General features: G+C 39.1%; 1 protein-coding gene across 1 annotated transcript in view; it reads left to right on the top strand.

Annotated features, from left to right (window-relative positions):
• The window catches only part of LOC135472699 (thrombospondin type-1 domain-containing protein 4-like), a 69,978-nt gene that overhangs the window by 39,391 nt on the left and 5,614 nt on the right, over positions 1-24,973 (top strand). The window contains exons 2-8 of the mRNA XM_064752324.1: positions 4,899-5,088; positions 6,413-6,585; positions 6,996-8,244; positions 8,949-9,078; positions 9,295-9,499; positions 10,668-10,838; positions 16,436-16,609. Coding sequence (XP_064608394.1) covers positions 4,899-5,088; positions 6,413-6,585; positions 6,996-8,244; positions 8,949-9,078; positions 9,295-9,499; positions 10,668-10,838; positions 16,436-16,609 — 2,292 coding nt within the window. The remainder of the gene's footprint in view (positions 1-4,898; positions 5,089-6,412; positions 6,586-6,995; positions 8,245-8,948; positions 9,079-9,294; positions 9,500-10,667; positions 10,839-16,435; positions 16,610-24,973) is intronic.

The following is a 24,973-nucleotide window of genomic DNA, read 5'->3' on the forward strand; positions in this document are numbered from 1 at the left end:
CAAAGATAAAGTTAAAAAATTTGTTTGTACTGTTAACGTGCACATTGAGAAATAAAATCAAAGAGTTTCACATATCCTATAAACATTTTAAATTTTGAGTACTTTCATTGGTTTATACATACATTTTGTGTTTAGTTGTTTTGTTTTGAACATTTGGTTTAAACATTTGGTAAGGTAAAATCTCTTGCATTTGCTGTTGTACAGTTTCTGCACTGACGTGGCTTGTGATTTATTTATTTGTTTATTTGATTGGTGTTTTATGCCGTGTTCAAGAAAATCTTACTTGCCATGACGACAGCCAGCATTATGGTTGGGAAAAACCGAGTAAAGCTGGTGGGGAAACCCACAACCATCCGCAGGTTGATGACAGACCTTCCCAGGAGAGAAAGTCAGCATGATCTGGTGGAACAGCTTGGATGAAAAACTCCTGGGCCCTTCAGCCATGCGAACCACCTCAGCCATGGAGGTGGAGACACAGCTTGTGAATACTTTAATCAGGTGTTAGAATTTGTTTGCTAAAAGACCCACCAATTCCTGTAGGACATAAATCATTTCTTAAGGTAAAAAAAGAAAGAAACTCAGTGTCTGGAAAGATGTCATTTTCTCACTTTTTTAAAATTTACATCTACATGTAACCTTAGTAGTTCAAAAAAAAATATTGTTAAGAAAAAGGCCATTGTTAAAATTGTAACCTAAATAGAGTTGGTGATGCATTCTCACTTGGCAGGCCTTTGATAGACCTTTTTTGAAGCAAAATGAATTTGAGAGAAGGTCAACAGCTTTCATGTGATGTCATGTTTGAGGTCAGACAGGGTGTCAGAAGGGTTTCATCGGCCGACAGAAGGAATGTGAAATGTCAGGTACAAAACTGCTGCTCACTTCTTAAAAAAATGTACTTTGATTTTGATCAGCATGGTGATATGTGAAAAAAAAAATCATGATAAATCATTTTGAAGTGTACTGTAAATTTTGTATGTTATCAAGTGATGGTTGAATAATTACCAGATCACTTTTCTATCTTTTAGTTTGTGTTAAAATCATGTGATTATATAACAGTCTACGGGTTGTATGTGGGAATGTCTACGGGTTGTATGTGGGAATGTCTACGGGTTGTATGTGGGAATGTCTACGGGTTGTATGTGGGAATGTCTACGGGTTGTATGTGGGAATATCTACCAGTAACGTGTGGATGGTCATAGGTTTCCTCTTGCCATAATAACTTTCCTCTCGCCATAATTCTGGCCATGCACTAGCTGTCGTGTAAGCGAAATGTTCTTGAGTACGGTGTAAAACTCCAGTCCAATGAATAAATAAATATGTAAACATGAAACTTTGTTAATAAAGTAAATATCCTGCCCTTGTGGAGTATGTAATTTTGTTGAAAGGGAACTCATAAGCATAAGGATACAAGGTGCGGGCTCAAAACCAGCATTGGGCAGGGTGCATGTTAACATGTTAATCTTAGGAGGGGGGGCTCCATGGCTTGGTTGGTTAGCACGCTAGCGCAGCGCAATGACCCAAGAGCCTCTCACCAATGCGATCGCTGTGAGTTCAAGTCCAGCTCTTGCTGGCTTCCTCTCCGACCATACGTGGGAAGGTTTCTCAGCAACCTGTGGATGGTCGTGGGTTCCACTGGGCTGTGCCCGGTTTCCTCCCACCATCTTCCACCCATAAACTGACTGCCATCACTATTTATATGTACCTTACAAATGTGACAGACTTTCAACTGGAAAACCGGATATATTTATAGTCATTGCCTAATTGATGACTTCAAATTAGTTCAAATGGAGACATTAATGCAACTTTTATACGTTGGATTGACTTATGCAGTTTTTCTCAGATATAAGCCCTGGTGCAGAGGCATATCATATAAGTGGAGACTGTAAGTCTTATTGAAAAGAATTTCAATACATCTCTATATTTTATACATGTGATCGCAAAACAAGAAATTATCGTGACTTAGAAGCGACTTGCCAATATTCACATTTGTTGAATTTAAGTGTCTGTAACCACCACATGATAATTATAATTACAGAACAAAAAATAAATTATTAGATTATATGAAATTGTAACTACAGTTTAATGGGGATTATACATTTATGCAGGCATGGTAATAATACACATTCATAATTCAATGTTAAAGTGAGGATATATCAAAAAACAATTTAAATATATAGATTATTATAAACATATGTTTATATGGTACATGCGCAAGCTTGCCGGATAACCTTTAATCTCTATTTCCGCATGTAAAAAAAAAGTGTTTATACATGCAACTATGGGTGGAATGTGTATGTGGTAACCTGTAACATTAGCTGTTCCATTTAAGGATGGTATGTACCGGGTAAGTATGACTGACAATGATAAAAAAGACTGGGGCAAGAATAAAGCCTTGGCTGACGCCAGGTCACTGTTTAGGTTGTTATCAGAGGGGATGAAGTGTGTGATAGTGACACAGTGTAATTAAGTATATATGTGATGCCAATGGGATAACACAGCTGGGCTTTGTTGTCTTCTCACTGTAATTGAAAATCTCGGGATTAGTCTCACACACCATAAATCACTCCACAGACAGTCTTTAATTATTCCTCAGTATTGTGTACTTGTTCATCACTGATATAATCAATTGTTGTGTGAGTAGATCCATTAGAATAAATTTCGACGATGCATTTGGTTTTGCTTAGAAAACAGGTGAACATCATGAAAGATACATGTATAATGTGAAGTACTCTAATTCTTTAGTCTTTTCAAGCATCTCTGCAACTGATATTTTGAAACATTTTGAGAGAACTATGGGATGTGTAGAAATAATTTACTCAGTTTTATGAAACTTGCATTATTAATGACACAAACAAATCAGTTTTGGTGTCATTTCATAATGGTTCTGTGCATAAATTCTACTGATAAAAGTGCTTTGGTGGTTGAAAAGGTTGAAAACTTACAGTCAGTATGAATGTATATACAAGCCTGCTTAGTGATCAGAGCTGTGAGGTTTTGCAATTATCAAATATAATATCACACAATTCCTATCAATAATAACACCTTGAGGGCTGTGGTTAAGGTCTGCCTTTTTTTTGCTTCCCGAGCGCTTTGGTACTTTTAACCTTTTAAGTAATGATCAAAGGCAACAATTTGTATGCTTATCTTCAACCAAGATTCTTCTTTTCATGTACATGTCTGAAGACGCCTCCGTAATCTTTTTAATAGTGCTTTCATCTCATAGATGTGGTTTTAGGTTAGTGGAACATTTCAGAAAAAGTGAGAATTCACTGAACTAAAAGACACCTGCTTTGCCCATAGCAGGCTTGAATGATGATGCATGTACACATGGTCTTGACTTGTTTTCTGGGTAATTCAGGCTGAACTGACGTACAGTAATTATAGGTTTTGTAAGAACTTTATAGCCAGACTGAGTTTGAATTGTCACCATAGCTCACTGTAGACAGCTCCTTGTCAGCAACACTTTATCATGCTTCGTGGTCGTTTGATGCCATTCTTTGTCTCTTTTATTGAGCTGAACGAAATTATTCTCTTGGTGAAGGAGAACAGATAAATGGTTAACTACCTTTTGACAGGTAGGACTGTGCTTTTGTTCAGAGGTAAATACAGGGTAATGTCAGTCAAGTGGTTAGAGAGGTATAATCGTTTGTTTATTGGGTTACGGTGGTAGAGTTTGTTTATGAACTGGAGCTAATTTTGACTGGTTTTCACCTGGCTGGCCGTCATTGTCCACTTGATTGGGTTTCGTACCTGTCACATGCCAGCTGTCAACGAATGAGGTGTGGACATATCGCTTTTCAGTCCAAGCATTCTTCCAAAAACATTTCACCGTGTACATTTACAGACAGTCTGTTTGCACTTTTATGGCCATCCAGTGACTTAGTTTTCTGTTAAATGTATTATTGTACTGATTTATTTACCTCCCTTGAATGTATTTGCTGTTTAATTTTCTCTGGTTTGGGTGTTTTGTGCTTCAAATTTGTCTAAGCTGTATATAGCACATTGCCATATGGTTTGCTCATTTATCCAGGAACAAATCAGAAATTGGTTTCAGTGAATTTTAATACTTGTGTATATATACTGTGCATATTTTTGTACAAAATTGGTGAAATTGTTGACCTCTTGCAAAAAAGAATATTTTAACATCTTTTTTGTACAAATATTCCATTTGTCAAATGAATATAGTATGTCTTCAAAACTGCTTCATCAGTTGTTGGAAATTTGATCTATTCATTCTTTAATGGGAATGTACTTTAGTACCAGGCATTAAAATCAGGGTTTATGGAATGAGAGAAACGCCATTTTGGTGTGTGGCATTAAATAACAAATATTGTACAGTAAGTACCGAGTCCTTCACTATTGAAATAGCTGTAGCATAAGCCTGTGGCGTGAGGATTAAATCTCATTATAGGACATATTAACATGTGAAATAAACTGGAAATTTATCTCATAAAACCAGATCAGTGCAGTGTATATGCACTGTAGAAAATGTTTGCTTTTTTGCTCAAACATGTGTTTTATGCTTTCATTTTCATTACCTTTCATTTTCATTTAAAATGTTCATTTAATTGTCTCATTCATAGTAGATTTTTACCAGAAATATGTGACTTAATTATTGGCATGATTATAGACATCATCATACCTGGCATAAACGTGTTTATACTGTAATCGTCAAAAGATTTATAATCAAATAAATCAAAAGAAAAAAAAAAGAAACATTTGAAAATTTACTCTGTGGGTCACTCCAGGATTTGAACTCTGACGTTCATATCAGAAATCCAGCATTTCACTAAACTGAGCTATGAAAGGGAAATTTCCACCATGCGGCTACAGCTATTACAAGTCCTGGAAATTAAGCAGCTCGCGTTGCAATGCTATTGTATTTTTCTGTCTTACAGGGAAGTTACTTACAGTTCGCAAAGGCAGACAGGTGTGATGTGTGCCGTCGTAACAGCCGAGCCTGCCAGGTGGTGCGTGGGGAGTTCACAAAGTCTAAGTTACCTGGTGGCTATAACTACATCAGGCAGATACCTGCTGGAGTCTGTAATATCAATATTACAGAGCTGGGGCCCAGCAGCAACTATATTGGTATGTTTTGGATATGTATGCAGAAGTTAAGCTACTATACTCACGCAGCTATTTTTTTTAGCATACTGTTATAGTTTTTGATATTTAAAGTTGAAGAAAATGTAAAAATTACATAAAGTTCAGATGAACTAGTGTGAAAAGTAAGTTGTGAATGTGGTCTTTAAAATTTTTTTCCGAGAGAAAAAGACACTTAAAAACAATTTTTTGTAAGGTGGATAATTGGGAAAACCTTTTGGTGCAGATAGCCTTTGTGTAATGATGTTGTAAATGATGATGTAGCACATGTTTAATATATTTACACTAGAATGTGGACTTTTCAGCTAATAAATGTGTTCAGTCTGGATTTTGATAATATTTATGGTTTTAATATATGCAATAAATATTATCATAATTGAGATTAATTTCATATGTTTGGATATGAACAACAAATTTACAACAACAAAAAAAACATTACAGGAGATATTTACAAATAAGTTTTGATGCCGTTTCATCTAAATTTGGCATCATATTTATGTTTTCTTCTCCTTTAAGTATATATATATATATATATATATATATGTATATATGTATATATGGTTGCTTAGGGAGCGGATCATGGCAGAGTGTTTCACTGCCTTACCTTTCAATCACTTGGTCATGAGATCATTAGGTCAAGAAATTCCTGAGGCTAACCTGTTTCTGTTGTTCTTGGTGTCGTGGTGGTATTATGTGATCAAGTAACACAAATATACGACACCAAGTGAAGAACTGTTCAAATTCTTGAAATGGATGACAATATATGAAATAATCATGGGCTAACTTTATAGGGGCATAGCTCAAAACTAGAGTTATGTCCCTTTTGTGTTGTAGTGCTTTTCATGTCAACAATTTTCATATCAACACTTTTCATATCAACACTTTTCATATCAACACTTTTCATGTCAACAGTTTTCATGTTGACACTGTATTTGAAGAACTGCTTGACTTTATGGTTTGAAATGAGATGATCCTGTGTATTTCGATCATCGCTACCAAGCCTGATGACATTGTTTATTTTATCCTGCGTATTTTGATTATCAGCAGTAGGCCTAATAAGTCTTGACATAGTTTGTTATTTACTCTGCCCCTCTGCCGTGACATTTGTATTTTCAGGCTCTGAGATTCTTGCCATCTGGTGTTTATACTAATGTGGGTCATCTAATCCATTTTGTTGGCAAACAGAATTAGCATTGCTTTTTCAAGCAAATCAGCGTTTGAAAAAGAGTGTATTAGTTTTAAATGGTGAAAAAAATGTTTGCAGTTGATCTGTAATCCACTCATGTGTTTCATCTTTTGTATTTTGCAGCTTTAAAAACAGTAAGCGGAGGTGATATTTTAAATTCGCAGTGGGCGATCACATCGCCTGGGGTGTACCACAGAGCAGGGACAATATTTAAGTATGGCCGCACCCGCGACAGAAACTGCCCTGGAGAGTGCGTCTTGGCATTGGGCCCAACAAATGAAACTATTGAATTTCAGGTAAGCCAAGATGTAATTTAAGATACTTAAATTCTATCGGAATTATACAAGTGTATTTGTAGGGCTAATCTTTGCCACAGGTTTGGTCAGCATAAGAAAAGAAAACGAGAAATGCTTTTCCTGCATTATGGCTTAGTGTGGGAATATGTTTCATTTGCAATAAAAGTAGTGTGTTTGTTTCATTTTCAATTTAAATCTTCTGCATGACACTTAAAGTCTGCTGTTTACTGTTTCAAGTGTAAAGACAAAGCCAATTTTAAGGTTATTTGGCATTGGGAAGTTATGGCCCTTGGATGAGAACTAAAATTCAAAATGGTTGCCTTCCAGCAATCAAACTTCCAACTATAGTATTATGACAACTTGTGCGGTCAGATGTTGATTATGTTTAATTGTCTTTTATGTTGTTGCAGTTGTTGACGTATCACACAAATCCAGGTTTCGTGTATGAGTACCAGCTGCCAGGAACAAGATGGAGTGCCCCTAAAAAGCATAATGGAGGACATCGTCAAGGAAACCATAGGCGGAAGCATCATAGACGACATTCACACAAGAGACGACATGAAACGGTGGTCTCTAGGCAAGACTCTGTTAGTGAAGCGCAGACATATGCTACTGTTCTCAAATCTTATCCAAGAACATACTCCAGAAACTATGACAGAACTGTTGTGAGAAATGTACATAGTGGGTTCAAACCCAAAAATACAAGTGTTCCTCAGTTGTCTTATGCTCATGGAGCATCTTCACATGTAGAACAACATTCTGGTAAAACCAGTGGGTTTGCAGGGTTTCAAGAAGCTAAAACTTTTTCTAAAGCATTTCCAAGGTCCACAAGCCCACCAGCAAGGTCACCAGCAAGGTCACCAGCAAGGTCACATCGGCAGATAGTTCATAGACATCAGCCAGAGTCATCACACAGAGGGAATACCCATAGGAGAAGTGAGCACATACCAAGTTATGTCAGTCGGAAACATTCACCGAGGTACCAGGCTTTGACCTTGTCAGAAACAGCAGAGAGCACAGGTCAAGGTCATTACACGGAAGACAAAGGTCATCGGGAACAGTGGAGGCATCATTCTGGAGCATACACGCCAAGCAGAACAGCTATTCCAGCAAGAAGATATTTGCCAAATCCAGGACAGCCTAGTGCCGGTAACCAAGACGGGATTCCAGGATCTTATGTTCCCTATCAAGAAAATCTTCACATTGGCTCGAGACATGCCACTTCTGAGTCTCCGTCTGGTGTACCAGATTGGGAACGGAGGCGACTTTATAAACCCTCTGTCAAAACCAGCCAGCATGTGTTCAGTGAGTATCCACAACTTCGTGTTCGCGAAGGACCCAAGTATGTGTCTCCATACGGCGAAGATTTGCCGTATGGTCAGGTGCAATCATTGACCAATAAGGAGGTAGAACAGCAGCGAGTCAGGTTGCCACAGGAGCCAAACACCTTCCTCACATCCAATCAGGCTCTACCAGTTGATGGTGTTCCAGCGGAAAACCGTGGTGGGCAGAACCAACCATTCCTACCAGATACGAACAGGCATGTTATCTCCCCTGACTTGACAGGTACAGAGTACATTGAAAGAGGGGAAGCTCGAACGATTAGATATTCATGGCGGATTCAGGGATTCACAAACTGTTCACAAGAATGTGGAGGCGGTAAGACCCCTTAATGTTTACGTATTTTTGTGGAAAATACCATTTGCATGTACATTAAACCATTGTCATGTAAATATTTTTTGATAACCATTCCAAACTGATAAGAGGATTAAGGTACCGGTCTTTGAATGGTGAGACATGCAAGGTGTGGGTCCCAGTCTAAGACAGGGAAGTTTGAAACTCTCTGCCTACACTGTTTTCAGGAGCAATAAACTACCAACATCTCTGGTATATTAAAATTTCGGGAAGTCCTACATGAAATTTAATTGTGGAAATCACACATGCTTTCTTTAAATGGCTTGTATATGCCAGAAACTCGTTTTGCAGGTGAAAGCCTGAGTATCACATTTTGTTTGTCTTTTTATTTGTATTGGTTGCTGGTTTACTCTACTCACTCACATTTGCCTGGAAAATGCTTTCAGTGTTCAGTGGTAATTCCACAAACACACTAAAGGTACACCACAACCAGGCAAGTGGCAGGCTATTATGATGTCTGTAGTCAAGGGTGCTGCACCAATCTGGCTGCCAATGGTGGCAGACTCAGTAGTTGGGGATGACTGGTAAAATGGTAAAATACATATGGTCTTGAACGACCTCCATTAGTCTGCTGGAGACAACTAATGTACAAGTTTAAGCCAGACTGCTACATTGATTTGTCAGGTTTTATTTTAATTGTATTGCGTTTATTTCTGTGATGTGACTAGGTGTCCAAGACACTGTGATAATCTGCGTTAAGGGGAACTCAGAGGCAACGGTGACAGAGGACAACTGTGATGCTCGGATAAAACCTAAACCGCAGCAGGTGGAATGTAATCCCAGACCATGTCCCCCGCAGTGAGTCACCCTCTTGTATTATCCACTTATTACATCTTACCTATCCTTTATGGTGTTCTCATACCTTTTGGATACATGCATATTACTCAGTCATGGTGGGTGGTTTATATCCAGGTATATTGTGGCTCTTCCCCTGAAAGATAAAGATAAAAAATAATTTCTCTCTGAACTTCATATTCCATAACTTAATTGGGCATTTGCGTTCAATCTTTCCAGGTGGGAGACAGGTGAGTGGTCTGAATGTAGCACTACATGTGGGCAAGGGCTACAGCGCCGTCGAGTTGAGTGCAAAAAGCGAATTTCCGCAGTACTGCAGATCAGCGTGTCGGCCAAAAGGTGCTCCAGCTCGGCCAAACCGTCCATAGTCCAGCAGTGTCAGACTGCAGCATGTGCCCACTGGCATACTGGGGACTGGGGTCAGGTGAGAGGGTACAGGTTACCAAGGAGTTCATATGACATGTTACCAGCAGTCTGCTACTTGTTTAGAAACTGGAGAAGGTAGCCACCGACTTTGAACAGTACCCCTGTTCTTACTTTTACAAGGTAGCCCTCTGCTCAAAAAGATAATGAATAGTGAAATATTCTTGAGTAAGGCATAAAACACCGGTCAAATAAATAAATAAATAAATACACAGGTTTTCAATAGTTGAATTGATCTTTAAAATATTAATTTAAAACTTAATTCCTCTTTTTGCTTATAAATGCACTTTTCCTGTTAAGATTGGAGATTGCCAATTTGGTGGCTTGTTTCAGAGCTTCGCAAAATTTTAGCTTCGATATAATTTTGTCAGTCTTTTCAGAGTATTGCCCTCAGAATATGCTTGGATAAGGATCTTACAAACATGTAAAAAGGTTGAAAAATATATTTATAAAATTCTCAGTAACTGTAGTTTTCTAATCCTTAACTTTAAAGCAAGTAGATGGTATATTGTCAGACTTTAACAGGAAAGTTCATCGGCATGGTATTTCTTTGATTAAAGTAGCTGTATCAGAGGCTTCTGTCAATTAAACCCCACACCCCACCCCCCCACCAAAAATCCCTAATCACATCCAATTTGGGATTTCTGTATACACCAGGCATAGCACAAAATTATTGCCTTCCAGTACTTTTACTATTTCTGGTTTTAAAATGATCTCAAAGTTTGGAGAAGTTATAATGTGGCCAGCTTTATAACTTTAGACACTTTATCAGTGATTTTGAATAATAACGAAATGCACAGAAAAAACTGATATTTTGTGAAAGGTAATTATTTGGGCTTTCTTAATATAATAGCAAAATTCTGTTAGATTTATGCCAGTTGATTTTTTGCCTAAAGTCTCTGGGATAGCCTCCTTATCAAGTGTATCTCACATTATGAATCTAATCGAGTGTTGAAAACCAGTGTCAGTATAATGCGACTGGGTGGGGTGTCATGTCTGATGTCTTCGACCTTAGGCTTCTTTGGCGGCAGCACTTCTGTGGTGTGGACTCACCTTACCATATGAAGATAGAATATATCTACACACACCTAATGACACCTCGTCGTCATGTGACTGAAAAATTGCTAATTATGACATAAAACCCCATGCATTCATCCTTGTTTTTTTAGTGCTCTGTGAAGTGTGGTAAAGGGGAGAGACATCGGCGAGTGTCTTGTGTGGATGGGAACAATAACCCTGTCCCTGAGGACCACTGTAAAGACACCCGCCCCAGCACCCAGGAGACCTGTCACCGTGGGTCCTGTAGTAGACATTGGTACTATACAGACTGGACAGACTCAGTAAGTTGATAATTTATTTGCCCTTGCATGGGCAATAGAGGCATCTGGATTTACACTTGCCTGCAGGAGGGGGTTTTGGCATTATGTGCAGCACAATCTTGTAAGCAGATAGATTAGCCATTGATGGTCCTGGTAGGCATGTATGTTAACAGGCCTTGGCATTTTAGCAGGCAAGGGGGCCTCCGTGGACAAGATGAATAGCATGCCACCGTGGCACAATGACCATGGAGCCTCTCACCAGTGGTCGGTGTGAGTTCAAGTCCAGCTCTTGCGGTGAAGACAAGTGACCTTCAATAACCATTGCAAATACCACTTATTGTCACCTTACAACACAACTCCCATCAAGCTAAGTTATGTATTCTGCTGAACATGACTTTTTTTTTTTACGTGGAACTAATTTTTGCGGCATAATTCCAGTGTAAAAGAATTTCCAATATTGATTCATTTACTAGAGGTAGTGGTATTAATGAAGTGAAATCCTTGCCAGGTTGTCAGGAGCTGGGATAAGAAAGCTTGCCAGCTAAATTTTAATAGAGGAATTTTTGTTTAGTATTCTCTTGATTAAATATGTGCAAAATAATTCCCGCTCATGTTTAGTCATGTTTAGCTCGCCTGTACGAAGTAAGGCTCTCATACATGGTTTGAAGGTTAGGCTTTTTTTTTTGCTCTCTATTCAGGTATTGTGTGTAATTGCACATTCCTGGATGGCAGGTTAAGCTTTCTTTTTAGCTCTTGTATATTGGGCTTTCACTCATGGATTGAAGGTTAGGCTTGTTTTTTTTGCTCCCTAGTTTAAGGTATGATTTGTAAATGCACACTCTCAGATGGCAGGTTAATTTTTTATAGCTCCTGTATAATGGCAATCAACTCCTGTATAATGGCAATCAGCTCCTGTATAATGGCAATCATGCATGGATTTACAACATGCAACAATGGAAAGTTATGTTTTGTTTGTGTTTTTTTATATTTCTTCATCCACAAAGGGCCTATTGATGGAAGGTTGAACTGTTTTATTGGTTTCAGTTTTATAGGCTTCGTTTTATTATGGTTTTTAATGATTTTAATTGATAGTCTTTCTGTTCAAAAATTTACAGGGTATATAACCTTTTTTTGTTTTCTGTAGTAAACAAGTTTTCAAGAAATTAAGCCTCCATGCAGGGCAACAATTTCTTGTATACAGGGTTTCTGTGACTTTATTGCTTATGAGATTTATGAACTTTGCCAGATTTACTATTTTTGTAATCAAGAAAAGTTCCATGTAGGGCTACAATTTTTATGCACATGCCTACCTACATGTAAGAGAACAAGAAGGGTATTGGGTTCCTCTGGCGATTTTACCAGATTTGTCACCAATTTCCTGTTTTGTGAACACACATTCAGATTGACTTCATTCTGTTCTCCTGTAAACACGGATTTCAACTAGCCTTTCTTGAATTGCTACAATTTCTTTTTCAATCACTTATCTAGATAAGCTTTTTATCTCTCTAGCTAGTTTACCAGATTTGTAGAGTGTAGGAATTTACATGTACCTTGGTGTATACCAGTTTATCATGTGTACGCAGTTTCTGTAGAAAGCTTTCCACATCTGTATTAGTACTAAGAGCCTATGGCACTGGCCGATGCATGTGCCTTCCTATGCTGTAACAGAATGCTTAAACCATGCACGCAGACAGTGACTGTTGTCAGCTTAGTATTTTCTTAGCCAATCACAGGGCTGCAGTGGCCACCCATAGTACACGGATAGCCAATCATGGAAAGCGATTTGGATATCAAAGACCACTCCAGCGAGTTGGTACTTGGAGACCCCCCCACTGAAGTTTTTTTTACTACCATAGATAGCTCATCATTTGCTCAGCCAATTACAGTATTGGAATTGTTCACGGATTTGCTGCATGCTGTTCACAATTTGCATATCAAGGACCACTGCCTCAATTTTGTGCACAAACTCACCACAATGACATCTTTACCAACACAACACTTTGCAACTTACTCTGACTCCTTTGTCTAGTTGACTGTTATAGCAGGCGAGCTGGAGGGAGTCTCAGAATGTCTTGAAGTAAATCTGCGAAAATAAATCCCAGTGACTAATAAGTACTTTACAGTATTATGAGGCCTGAAAGGGTGTTCAATATTGATTGATTCGTTGAAGGATGGAGAGACTTGGAATTACTTGAGAGTTATAATGTGACAAAGAGCAAAGATAAAGATTGACTACTAGTAGTGTCAGAACATCATGTATGCTGTTCAAAGACATATTTCTTTCCTCATATATCAAGCACTAAAAATTCCCTCGTGAAACTGAGTCTCTTGGTGCAAACTGTGTGACAGGAATAAGTTAGGCTTCAGCTTGTACTGAAAGAAAAGAAAAAAATTTAGATTTGTGTTTTAGTATTATCATATTCCTTAATTACCTACAGCTGTGTTTGTTGTGTGTTCTGTTGTGAAGGTGATATGGGTCATGGTGGCGACTCAGGAGCAATTTGAAATCACTGGGGGAAAGACCATATGTTCATTGTATAAATGTATTTTGTCTGAAGGGACAGAACAGCCTGTACTTGTATAAAGCACACAATGACATGATACATTATCCTCATATGTTGCTCTGTTTATTTGTCGGAGGAAAAAAAGGTTAAATCTTACCGACAAGGTCATCCAAGGTCATCCAAGAGGACTTATGACTATTTTTAAAGTGTTATTTTACTTAATTTTTAAGTATTTTAATGGATGAAATGACGAGGACTTGACAAGTTGGCCTCCCTGTCTGACACAGTTTCCTGTTTGTTGGGGACTTCAGAGCAGTATTTATTTGCGCCATAAAACTTGTTGGGATTATGCATAAACATCAGCCAGTGTTTGTAAGTCAGTGGAATATTTGGAGCGTCAACAGTATCAGGATGATCTGTGGCTACGATGTACAGTTGGTTATATTGTATAGGCGAAACAGTCTTGAGTATAACTTTCATTTATTTATTTATTTATTTGATTGGTGTTTTACGCTGTACTCAAGAATATTTCACTTATACGAAGGCGGCCAGCGTTATGGTGGGAGGAAACTGGGCAGAGCCCGGGGGAAACCCACAACCATCTGCAGGTTGCTGGCAGACCAAGTATAACTTTCAAGAAGAATCTTAATAAATAAATGAATAAATATGCATGTGAGTATTGGAATATCCGTTGGCTATATATGGCAATTTTGGGATGTTGGCTTTGGCAACACGGTCCATGGTGCCGTAAGAACATTTTTACGTGCATTTATTTTTATGATATTTATTGTGCATCTGATTAATTACTTGAGAAGTACATTTGTTGACTGCAGTGGATCATGAAATGTGTATATTTCTTATCTTTGTTATGGCTGGTAACAAGCCTGTAGTGTTTTCACTCAGTTGCAATTCCTTTCGCACATTTGTACCTTCCAGTTATGTGTGGTTTACACATCCTTGCACTTTGGCCTCCTCTACCTATGAATTGTACATTCAACAATAAATAAATAAAATTTACTGTTTGAACATTTTCTTTCACATTTCTGGCAAGTCCCCTGGCTTTTCCTATCTTAATGCAATGGAGACTCAATTTCATATCAAGCCTATTACAGCTGTACATGGTAGGGTTTTATGTGCTATGAAGTATCACAGCAGGCCAAAATTAGGTTACACAAAACTGTCTCTCACAATAACTGTTAGATTGATTACTGTAAGGCCAGATTAGATTGATGATTTGTGTAAGAGTTCAGGAAGAATCAAATTCCTTAATGAATATATGTATATGAATGCAGCTTTCTGCATTGATAAAAATGATAAAAAAGATATGTATTTCAGTTGATAATCTGAGCCTTATGGATATTGTTATTTAATGCTTTGGGTGGAGGTAAGGCCATATTTTTTTTATCTGTTTGCAAGTCATTTTCTGAAATTTATGCTTGGCCTAGTGGGTGTGTTTAAGGTTTGTATTACTGATGCTATTCTGATATTACTGTGCTGCCAACTGTGTGAGAGAAAGCAGACCATTTGTTTTTTTATTCTGTTTTTTTTTTTTTTTGCAACATAAATCTCCAAAACTATATGTACTTGCGCAACTTGAACGAAACTTCATACTTTCATGTTGTAGACGAATGATGCCTCATGGTTGTGATGAGACATAGCAAAGAGCCTTTGACCTTTTATGCACATGCTCATGATAAAAGAAAATCTCGTAAAATTAGGTCATCCATTTACATGCACTCACTTGCGCACCTCAGACTGCTGTAGATTTTGAACAGAACCATAGTCCTTTGATGTATATTTAATTTCACATAAATTGCAATTATTAGATTTGTCAAGTTTTTATTTATTTATTCACTTGTTTCTGTCGAGTAATGAACATCTAGTATAATTATGGTTGAAGCACTGGCTATCATGACCTTGACCAATAAGGTCAAGGCTTTTACCGTTTCCATTGTGGCTTTAAGGCAGGAGGTTTTACAGGGGAGGTTTTACAGGAGGTTTCACAAGGGGTTTTACCGGGGGTTTCACTGGGTTTTACAAGAGGTTTCACAGGAGGTTTTACAGGAGAGGTTTTACTGGAGGTTTCACAGGAGGTTTGATGGGATTTTACAGGAGGTTTTGCAGGGAATTTTATAGGAGGTCTTACAGGAGCTTTAAAGGAGTTTCACAGGATGTTTCACAAGGGGTTTTACAGGGTGTTTTACAGGAGAGGTTTCACCGGGGGTTACACAGGGGGTCTTACAGGAGGTTTCACAGTGGGGTTGCAGGAGGTTTCACTGGGGGGGGGGGGGTCACAGTAGGTTTTACAGGGGGGTTGTGGTTTTCTCAGGGCATTCCTGTTTCCTCTATCCATAAACCATAATTAGTCATATTAGTGAAACATTCTTGAGCAAAACAGTTGAATAAATGTTAAAATAAATTCCTGTGAATCTAGGAAAATTATTGGCCAGTCTGACCTGAAATAATATTACACATGTAGTGATACAATGTGCATGGGTTCATTACACAAACATAGACAGGGATTTTTTTAGGATTCCTCGGCTTCCATCGTCTTGAGGACTTTATAGCAGTTGAAAGCGGTTGACAGTGTTCTCTTGTCTGGTATTACAGTGATTTGGCTAGAGGCTCACCAATATGACATGTTTCTTATGTGGGAGAGTTCATCAGTAACATGCAAGGGGTAGTGACATGCATACTTATTTGATTAGTATTTTATGCCGTACTCAAGAATATTTCACTTATGTGATGTTGGCCAGCATTATGGTGGGAGGAAACCGGGCAGAGCCCGAGGAAAACTCATGACCATCCACAGGTTGCTGGAAGACCTTCCCAGGTATGGCCGACGAGGAAGCCAGCTTCAGCTGAACTTGAACTTACAGGGACCAAATTGGTGAGAGGCTCCTGGGTCATTAACCGATCAACTCAGCAATGGAGCCCCTGTGATTTACTTCAGGTACTCTGGATTCCTCCTCCCTTAAAACTGCCCACCATCATGTGTTAAGTGAAAAGTTGAAAGTGTATGGCGTTAATAAACTGTCAAATAAATACGTGAAAATCAGTGAAAATATAAGATGTGATATAAATTCTTGAACTTTCATCGTTTGTTATTTTCAGTGTTCGACAGACTGTGGTGTTGGGGTGATCAGCAGACAGGTGCTCTGTCTGTCCAAGGACGGAAATGTTCTAAAGCCCAAGAGATGTGAACGATACAACAAGCCGGATTCACAAAAGTCATGTGACGTCAGTAGAGCGTGCGGCGGACAGTGGTTTGTGGGACCGTGGAAAAAGGTAGGCTACTGTAATCAGTCTATTTTTACCCCATGTCATACGTCCATATCTTTGTAAACACTTCATCTCTTGTAGGCTTGTAATCACCACGTTTACCAAATGTATACCACCTTCTAGTACACTTTATTATTGGAAGGAATCCTAACTTGGTCAGTGTTTCAATATCATCTAAGTTATATTTTGTAACAGGCTTGTAGAACACTCTTCAAAATTCGTAAGTCAATTTTCACATACTACAATACCTGCATCAGTGACAAATAAAAACAAGCCAAAAAGCACGCAAATGTGAAGTAAATGTTTTATCAATTAATGCCATTTCTAGATGTAGTGTATTATAGGAATCTGAATGACAACATGGATTTACTCAATCAACTTTTACCATGTTTGCCTCATCCACAATTTCATCACCTTTAATCTGCATTGTACTCAGACCTAACAATCTCTTGTAGTCCTCTACTTTAAGGACTTCTAGTCCATCCACAGATTGGCCATTTCTCACCAGTCTACATTTCCCACTTGTTGTTAGGTCTCAGTGATGCCCAGTCAGGATTGCATGCACACCCACTACCTCTGACCTTCCCACAAATTTACCATGTCCTGTGTGTGCTCACATTTGCAGCAGTGGTTCACTTGTAGTTATGCTCAATCAGGCTTTCGTATAATTCTGTCACCTCTGATCCTCCCACGAATTTACCATATCTTGTGTGTGCACACTTTTGCACCATTGGTCCCCTTGCGGCGATGCCCAGTCAGGCTTACGTACAATTCTATCACCTCTGATCCACTCACGAATTTACCATCTCTGTGCATGCACACTTTTGCACCTCTGGTTCACTCACTGTCATTGTCATTCTCTGTAATTTATTTTCACAGACTTACTTAAAAATGGACTCGCAGGAGTTAATTTTCGTGTATTTAATCAAGGGAATACTAAAAGAAAAAAAAAAACTGTTAAAACTGTTTAATTTTCATAGTTATAATACGGCCAAGATTACTCAAACAGGTAAACAGTTATTATTATGGGTGGCTTTAATCCTCTTTTGTTCCTACGGTGTCGCTAATCTTCATAACTTGGATCAGACATTAAAACTATGGGGGATGGATTATCACTTCCTAAGAAGATTACTTTCACACTTACTGTGAGCAGTTTTCAAAGAGGCGTCACTTGTTTTCATACCTGATGGGCACTTTTAGTTAACTGTCACCTATTTAAACAGGTCAAGGCAAACATATTATCGAGCCTGTTGTTTATTCTTGATTGTGGTGGTCAAGCAACACTATGTCTCTTGGAAATGGATAACCAGTACAAAGCCTCCAATCATGCCTGGTCTACCAAACCCACAAGCCTGTGAGAACCTCTACCTTTGAGGAATTGATGCAATTGGTGTAGCACGTCTGTACACAAATTTTCTACACAACTTGGGAGATTTTTTCAAACCAATACTCTGGGGTCTCCGCAGTTGGTTAGTGCGCTAGCGCAGCATAATGACCCAGGAGCCTCTCACCAATGCGGTCGCTGTGAGTTCAAGTCCAGCTCTTGCTGGCTTCCTCTCAGGCTGTGTGTGGGAAGGTCTGACAGCAACCTGCGGCTGATCATGGGTTTCCCCCGGGCTGTGCACAGTTTCCTCTCACGATAATGCTGACTGCCATGGTATAAATGAAATATTCTTGAGTATGGTGTAAAACAACAAATAAAAAAAAAAAAAAAAAGAAACAAAACTCAATCATGGATATCCAACCCTCAGACGATAGTTTTATCTCTCCCGAAAGATGCATGCGGCCTTCCACTGCTCTTAAGGGATGGTCTGTGATGGCATGGTCAGAAGTTGAGAGGAAGAAGTCTGGATAAGCAGTGGTGTCATCAACCACAGTATTGTGATGGCAGTTTGCCAAGGGAGTTTTAAGACATGACAAACTTCCTAAGTATGGCAACCTCGTGACCATCATCAACTCTGGGCCAAGTCATTCCATCACTATGTTAAGTGGAAGGATACAAAAGATGTGAAACGGCTTCCTGAAGATTTTAACAACATTCACAAAGCCTTTGCCGAGAGGGTTGATCTGCCATTCGAGACCACATCATGACATCCCAGAGGAATGCGTAAAAAACTGGGATCAGACTGGTGTAAGCATGACACCGGAGGGAGATTGGATGATTAAGTAGCTTGGGGCCCGTCAGGTCACCGTGATCTACCCAGGGAAGTCAGACTGTTGTCTCTTGTAAAGCCTTGCAGCTCAATTCTTGACAGAAATCCCTGGTCATTTTTGACATGTTCAAGTTCAGAGTGCACCAGGGGAGTGAGCTATTGGCCAAACTAAGGAGGAACAGTGTCCTTGTTGTCTTTGTGCCATCATGTTTTCAGACAAACTCCACCCTCTTGACCTGTCCATCGTAAAGATTTCAAAGAGCAGTTGAAGAATGGCTTCCAGTCCTGGTATGCTGAGGCTATCATGTCACAATTGGATTCGAATGGGGAATCGACTCTAGATGGCACGAAGACCTCGGTTTTTAAGCCAATTCATGCCAGGTGGCCAGTCAAAGCATTCGAAGAGCTAAGCAAGAGATGATAACTGATCAAGTCAGCATTCATGTTGGATCTTTTTATGCTTGAAGTATTTTTCGTGGTAAATCGTTGAGTACATTAGTTTCACGTGAAAATGAAGTACTTCACAGTACCACTGGTTCACGCACTTGCGCCACCTCTAACCTTCCCACAAATTTACATCCTCTGGCTTGTGCACACTTTTGCACACTTTTGCACCTTTGGCTCACTCAGAATGATGGTGCTTCTGGCAGACCTACACTTCTTAGATAAACACCTAGTCTATTTATGCCTACTTTTCTGCTTTACTCCATGCACACTTTTACCACATTTTGCCGATTAATGTAATTATGTATTATGTACTTATGTATATGTGGACCTCCTAGTAATTGGCTCGGCCTTACGTGGGAAGGTCTGCCAGCAACCTGTGGATGGTCATGGGTTCCGGGCTGTGACCGGTGAACTTCCACCATAATGCTGGTCGCCGTCGTATAAGTGAAATATTCTTGAGTACGGTGTAAAACCAGTCAAATAAATAAATAAATAATTGGCCATAATCATAGTTTAACTATTGTATTACCATTTCCACGCCTGTTACTTCATTGCTCTTTTTAGATATCTCTGGTCATGCTTCTTTGCATCCATTGACTACTTATTTTACATTTTTGGCATTTTTTTATGTATCGGTGGTTCATTTTTTTGAACTGTCTGTTTGAATTGGTAGAGATATATATCATGTACAAGTAGATGACTGTTGGCATGACTGTGCAGATTACATTGGGAGCTTTCTACATGTATGTCATATACTCCGAGCATCCTTATCGGCATCCAATAACAGACCAGTGTTAAGGTAATTGTCAAGTGACTTTGCATACCTGTAGAGCGCAATAATATGGCGGGGATGTTCCATTGTTTGACACCCTGTTTTGACATTATTACAATTAGTTGTAAAACTCTTGACCTAGTCTCTTATGTGTTAGAATCAATGTTTATAAGGTAAATAGATTTACATTCACGTGTCTCCTACAAGGAATCTTTTGTAGCCTTGAATTTACAGGCATATATAACCAAATCTTTACTTGTCATTATCATGATATAAAAGCGTATTGGTGCAACACTTCTGTGTCTGTGTAAAAATTCCTGTAGGGGTGTGGACCAGTTGCCAGAGAAAGAGTGTCATCTACTTTATCATTATGTCAACTTTTTCCCAGGTAACTAATTGTTACAAGGCACAGGTAGCATAGTTGTCTGAAGGATAAACGAGACCCAGGAGTGACTAACGAGTATTTAATTACTGTCTTACCTGGGCCCGTGGTCTCTATCTAGACCCCAGAGCACGGATATTGATTAGCTTGTCACACCTGTGGAATTGACACCTGTCTATGTGTCAGTCTATTTCTACAGGTAGACTGATTAATGATAGGCCTATGAAATGAACAGTTGTCCACACGTGGCATCTTGATGGTTATGCCTTTCGACCTGCAGATCATTTGTCACATTCTTATGTAACCATATTTCAATCAGTTCTGTCAAATGTCAGCCGAGAACAATTGATATGGCAGTGCAAGTCAGGCTGTATCACATGAGGGCTAAGATCTTGATCTGTTGTCATCAATTACCTGACTACTTGTACATGTAGGAGTGGGTTTTATGTGATACAGCAGTCACTCCTACATGTCGTGTTACCTGAGCTTTTCTTGTTGAATATTCCTTCATTAGATGGCTTTCCCATCATGCAGCAATAAGCCCCTGTGGTGGGAGCGAATTTGTTCTCGAAACTCTGCTGTGCTTCTGCCACTGTTTAGTTATCAACGAAGTTGCACTTCTGCCATTGTTTACTGACATCAAAGGTCAACTTCTCCCACTGTTCAGTTGTCAACAGGTTTCCACTTCTGTTAAAACTTCCATTTCTGCCACTGTTCACTTGTCAGTGAACGTCAACTTCTATTGCTGTTTACTTGTCATCAAGGATCCACTTCTGCCTCTGTTTAGTTGTCATCAAAAGTGCACTTCTGTCAGTATTTACTTGTCATCAAAAGTGCACTTCTGCAAGTGTTTACTTGCTATCAGAGTTTTACTTCTGCCACTGTTTGGTTGTCATCAAGATCCACTTCTGCATCTGTTTACTTGTCACCAAAAGTGCACTTTGCCAGTGTTTACTTGTCATCAAAAATGCACTTCTGTCAGTATTTACTTGTCATCAAAAGTGCACTTCTGCCAGAGTTTACTTGTCATCAAAGTTTCACTTCTGCAACTGTTTCCTTTCATCAAAGGTCCACTTCTGCCACTGTATAGTTGTCATAAAGATCAACTTCTGCCACTGTTTACTTGTCATCAAAGGTCCACTTCTGCCACTGTTTACTTGTCATCAAAGGTCCACTTCTGTCATCAAAGTCCACTCCTGCCGCTGTAAAACTTGTCATCAAAGGTCCACATTTGCCAATGTGTCCTTGTCCTCGAAACATCCTCTTCACAGTGATCAAGTAGTTTTAACAAGGTGCCCTGTTGGGCTTTCTTGTTCAACGAACAATTTATATTCTCAATAGAAGCAGTGCTTGTGAGTGACTAATTTTCCACTGTTCACTTTTCGTTATTAAATTTCTACTTCTACCCCTGTTTACTTGTCATCAAGATCCACATCTGACATGGTATACTTGTTATTATAAGTCAACATCTACCCCTGTTTACTTGTCATCAAGATCCACATCTGACATGGTATACTTGTTATTATAAGTCAACATCTACCCCTGTTTACTTGTCATCAAGATCCACATCTGACATGGTGTACTTGTTATTATAAGTCAACATCTACCCCTGTTTACTTGTCATCAAGATCCACATCTGACATGGTATACTTGTTATTATAAGTCAACATCTACCCCTGTTTACTTGTCATCAAGATCCACATCTGACATGGTATACTTGTCATTATATATATCAACTTCTACCCCTGTTTACTTGTCATCAAGATCCACATCTGACATGGTATACTTGTTATTAGAAGTCAACATCTACCCCTGTTTACTTGTCATCAAGATCCACATCTGACATGGTATACTTGTCATTATATATCAACTTCTACCCTATGTTTATAGTCATTATATGTCCACTTGTATCACTGTGTACTAGTCATCAAATGTCCACTTATGCTGCTGTGTACTAGTCATCAAATGTCCACTTGTGCCACTGTGTACTAGTCATCAAATGTCCACTTATGCTGCTGTGTACTAGTCATCAAATGTCCACTTGTGACGCTGTGTACTAGTCATCAAATGTCCACTTCTGCCATCAAATGTCCACTTGTGCCACTGTGTACTAGTCATCAAATGTCCACTTGTGCCACCGTGTACTAGTCATCAAATGTCCACTTGTGCCGCTATGTACTAGTCATCAAATGTCCACTTGTGCCGCTGTGTACTAGTCATCAAATGTCCACTTGTGCAACTGTATACTAGTCATCAAATGTTCACTTGTGCCACTGTGTACTAGTTATCAAACGTCCACTTGTGCCGCTGTGTACTAGTCATCAAATGTCCACTTGTGACGCTGTGTACTAGTCATCAAACGTCCACTTGTGCCACTGTGTACTAGTCATCAAATGTTCACTTGTGCCACTGTGTACTAGTTATCAAATGTCCACTTGTGCCACTGTGTACTAGTCATCAAACGTCCACTTGTGCCACTGTGTAGTAGTCATCAAACGTCCAATTGTGCCGCTGTGTACTAGTCATCAAACGTCCACTTGTGACGCTGTGTACTAGTCATCAAACGTCCACTTGTGCCACTGTGTACTAGTCATCAAACGTCCACTTGTGCCGCTGTGTACTAGTCGTCAAATGTCCACTTGTGCCGCTGTGTACTAGTCATCAAATGTCCACTTGTGCCACTGTATACTAGTCATCAAATGTCCACTTGTGCCGCTGTGTACTAGTCATCAAATGTCCACTTGTGCAACTGTATACTAGTCATCAAATGTTCACTTGTGCCACTGTGTACTAGTTATCAAATGTCCACTTGTGCCGCTGTATACTAGTCATCATATGTCCACTTGTGCCACTGTGTACTAGTCATCAAACGTCCACTTGTGCCACTGTGTACTAGTCATCAGATGTTCACTTGTGCCACTGTATACTAGTTATCAAATGTCCACTTGTGCCACTGTGTACTAGTCATCAAACGTCCACTTGTGCCACTGTGTACTAGTCATCAAATGTCCAATTGTGCTGCTGTGTACTAGTCATCAAACGTCCACTTGTGACGCTGTGTACTAGTCATCAAACGTCCATTTGTGCCGCTGTGTACTAGTCATCAAATGTCCACTTGTGCCGCTGTGTACTAGTCATCAAATGTCCACTTGTGCTGCTGTGTACTAGTCATCAAATGTCCACTTGTGCCACTGTGTACTAGTCATCAAACGTCCACTTGTGCCACTGTGTACTAGTCATCAAATGTCCACTTGTGCCGCTGTGTACTAGTCATCAAATGTCCACTTGTGCCGCTGTGTACTAGTCATCAAATGTCCACTTGTGCAACTGTATACTAGTCATCAAATGTTCACTTGTGCCACTGTGTACTAGTTATCAAATGTCCACTTGTGCCGCTGTATACTAGTCATCATATGTCCACTTGTGCCGCTGTGTACTAGTCATCAAATGTCCACTTGTGCCACTGTGTACTAGTCATCATATGTCCACTTGTGCCACTGCTCATTTGTCATTGTTTAGTTGTCATCAGAGGTGACTTCTGTCGATTCATACAGTTTACAAGCCTTTTTTTTTCTTTATACCCTAATGAACAAAAAAGTTACAGTCAAGCATTACATTACTTTAGAGTAACATAATGATGCTTATAACAAAAATAATTGTGGTTACAGTGGTTCATATGGCAAAATATAAGTTTTAATAATACAGTTGGTGTGAAAATTTACTTATTATTATAATTTGAAAATAAAGTAGTAAACAGAAGTGAAGTTTTTAAATACCATGTGCCATTGTGATTGTATAAAATGTATTATTCCACGCACTTCCAGATGTGGGAGAGAATGATAGATGTATTTTAAAAACTTTTCACATACATGCTTTACATTACCCGTCTAAAGTATATCACTATATCACCACTATGCTGAGTGCAGATCAGATCAGTGGAGAATTTCAGGATAGCTTCCAAAAGGTTTAAGATGACTATACAGAAGTGAGGAGCATGAATATTCAGTGTTAATTAGAATAGCAGACTTATTCAGTCCAGACCTCAAAGCATCCACTGATGAAACTGCATGTTTGAATCCAGCTAAAAGGCCAACTTTATAATGGCAATGTACAGATAAAACACAAATTAAAAAAAAAAAAAAAATTCTGTTCATGCTGGCTTCCTCACCAGCTGTATGTGGGGAGGTCTGTCAGCAACCTGAGGATGATCGCGGGTTTCCACTGGGCTCTGCCCAGTTCCCTCCCACATTAATGCTGGTCGCCATCGTATAAGTGAAATATTCTTTAGTACAGACAAAAACACCGATCAAATTAATAAATGAATCAAATAAAAAATTACATGTGTACATATTTATTGCGGTGAAGGTTAGAGAGCTTAAAACAAGGCTTGTGGAATGTGAGTATGTACTCTACCATCTAATTCTACTCTTGCCAGCTTTTAATGAACAGTCTCATTCTGACTTCCTGTCTGGTTGTACAGGAAGGAAGGTCTGTCAGAAATCTTCCAAATGGGTGTGGGTTGTCCACATAATGCTGGCCGTCATCGTATAAGTGAAATATTCCTGAGTATGGCATAAAATACAAGGTAAATACATAAATAAATTTAATTAACTACC

This window comes from Liolophura sinensis, chromosome 8, assembly GCF_032854445.1.
Source record: "Liolophura sinensis isolate JHLJ2023 chromosome 8, CUHK_Ljap_v2, whole genome shotgun sequence".
NCBI classification, from domain to species: domain Eukaryota; kingdom Metazoa; phylum Mollusca; class Polyplacophora; order Chitonida; family Chitonidae; genus Liolophura; species Liolophura sinensis.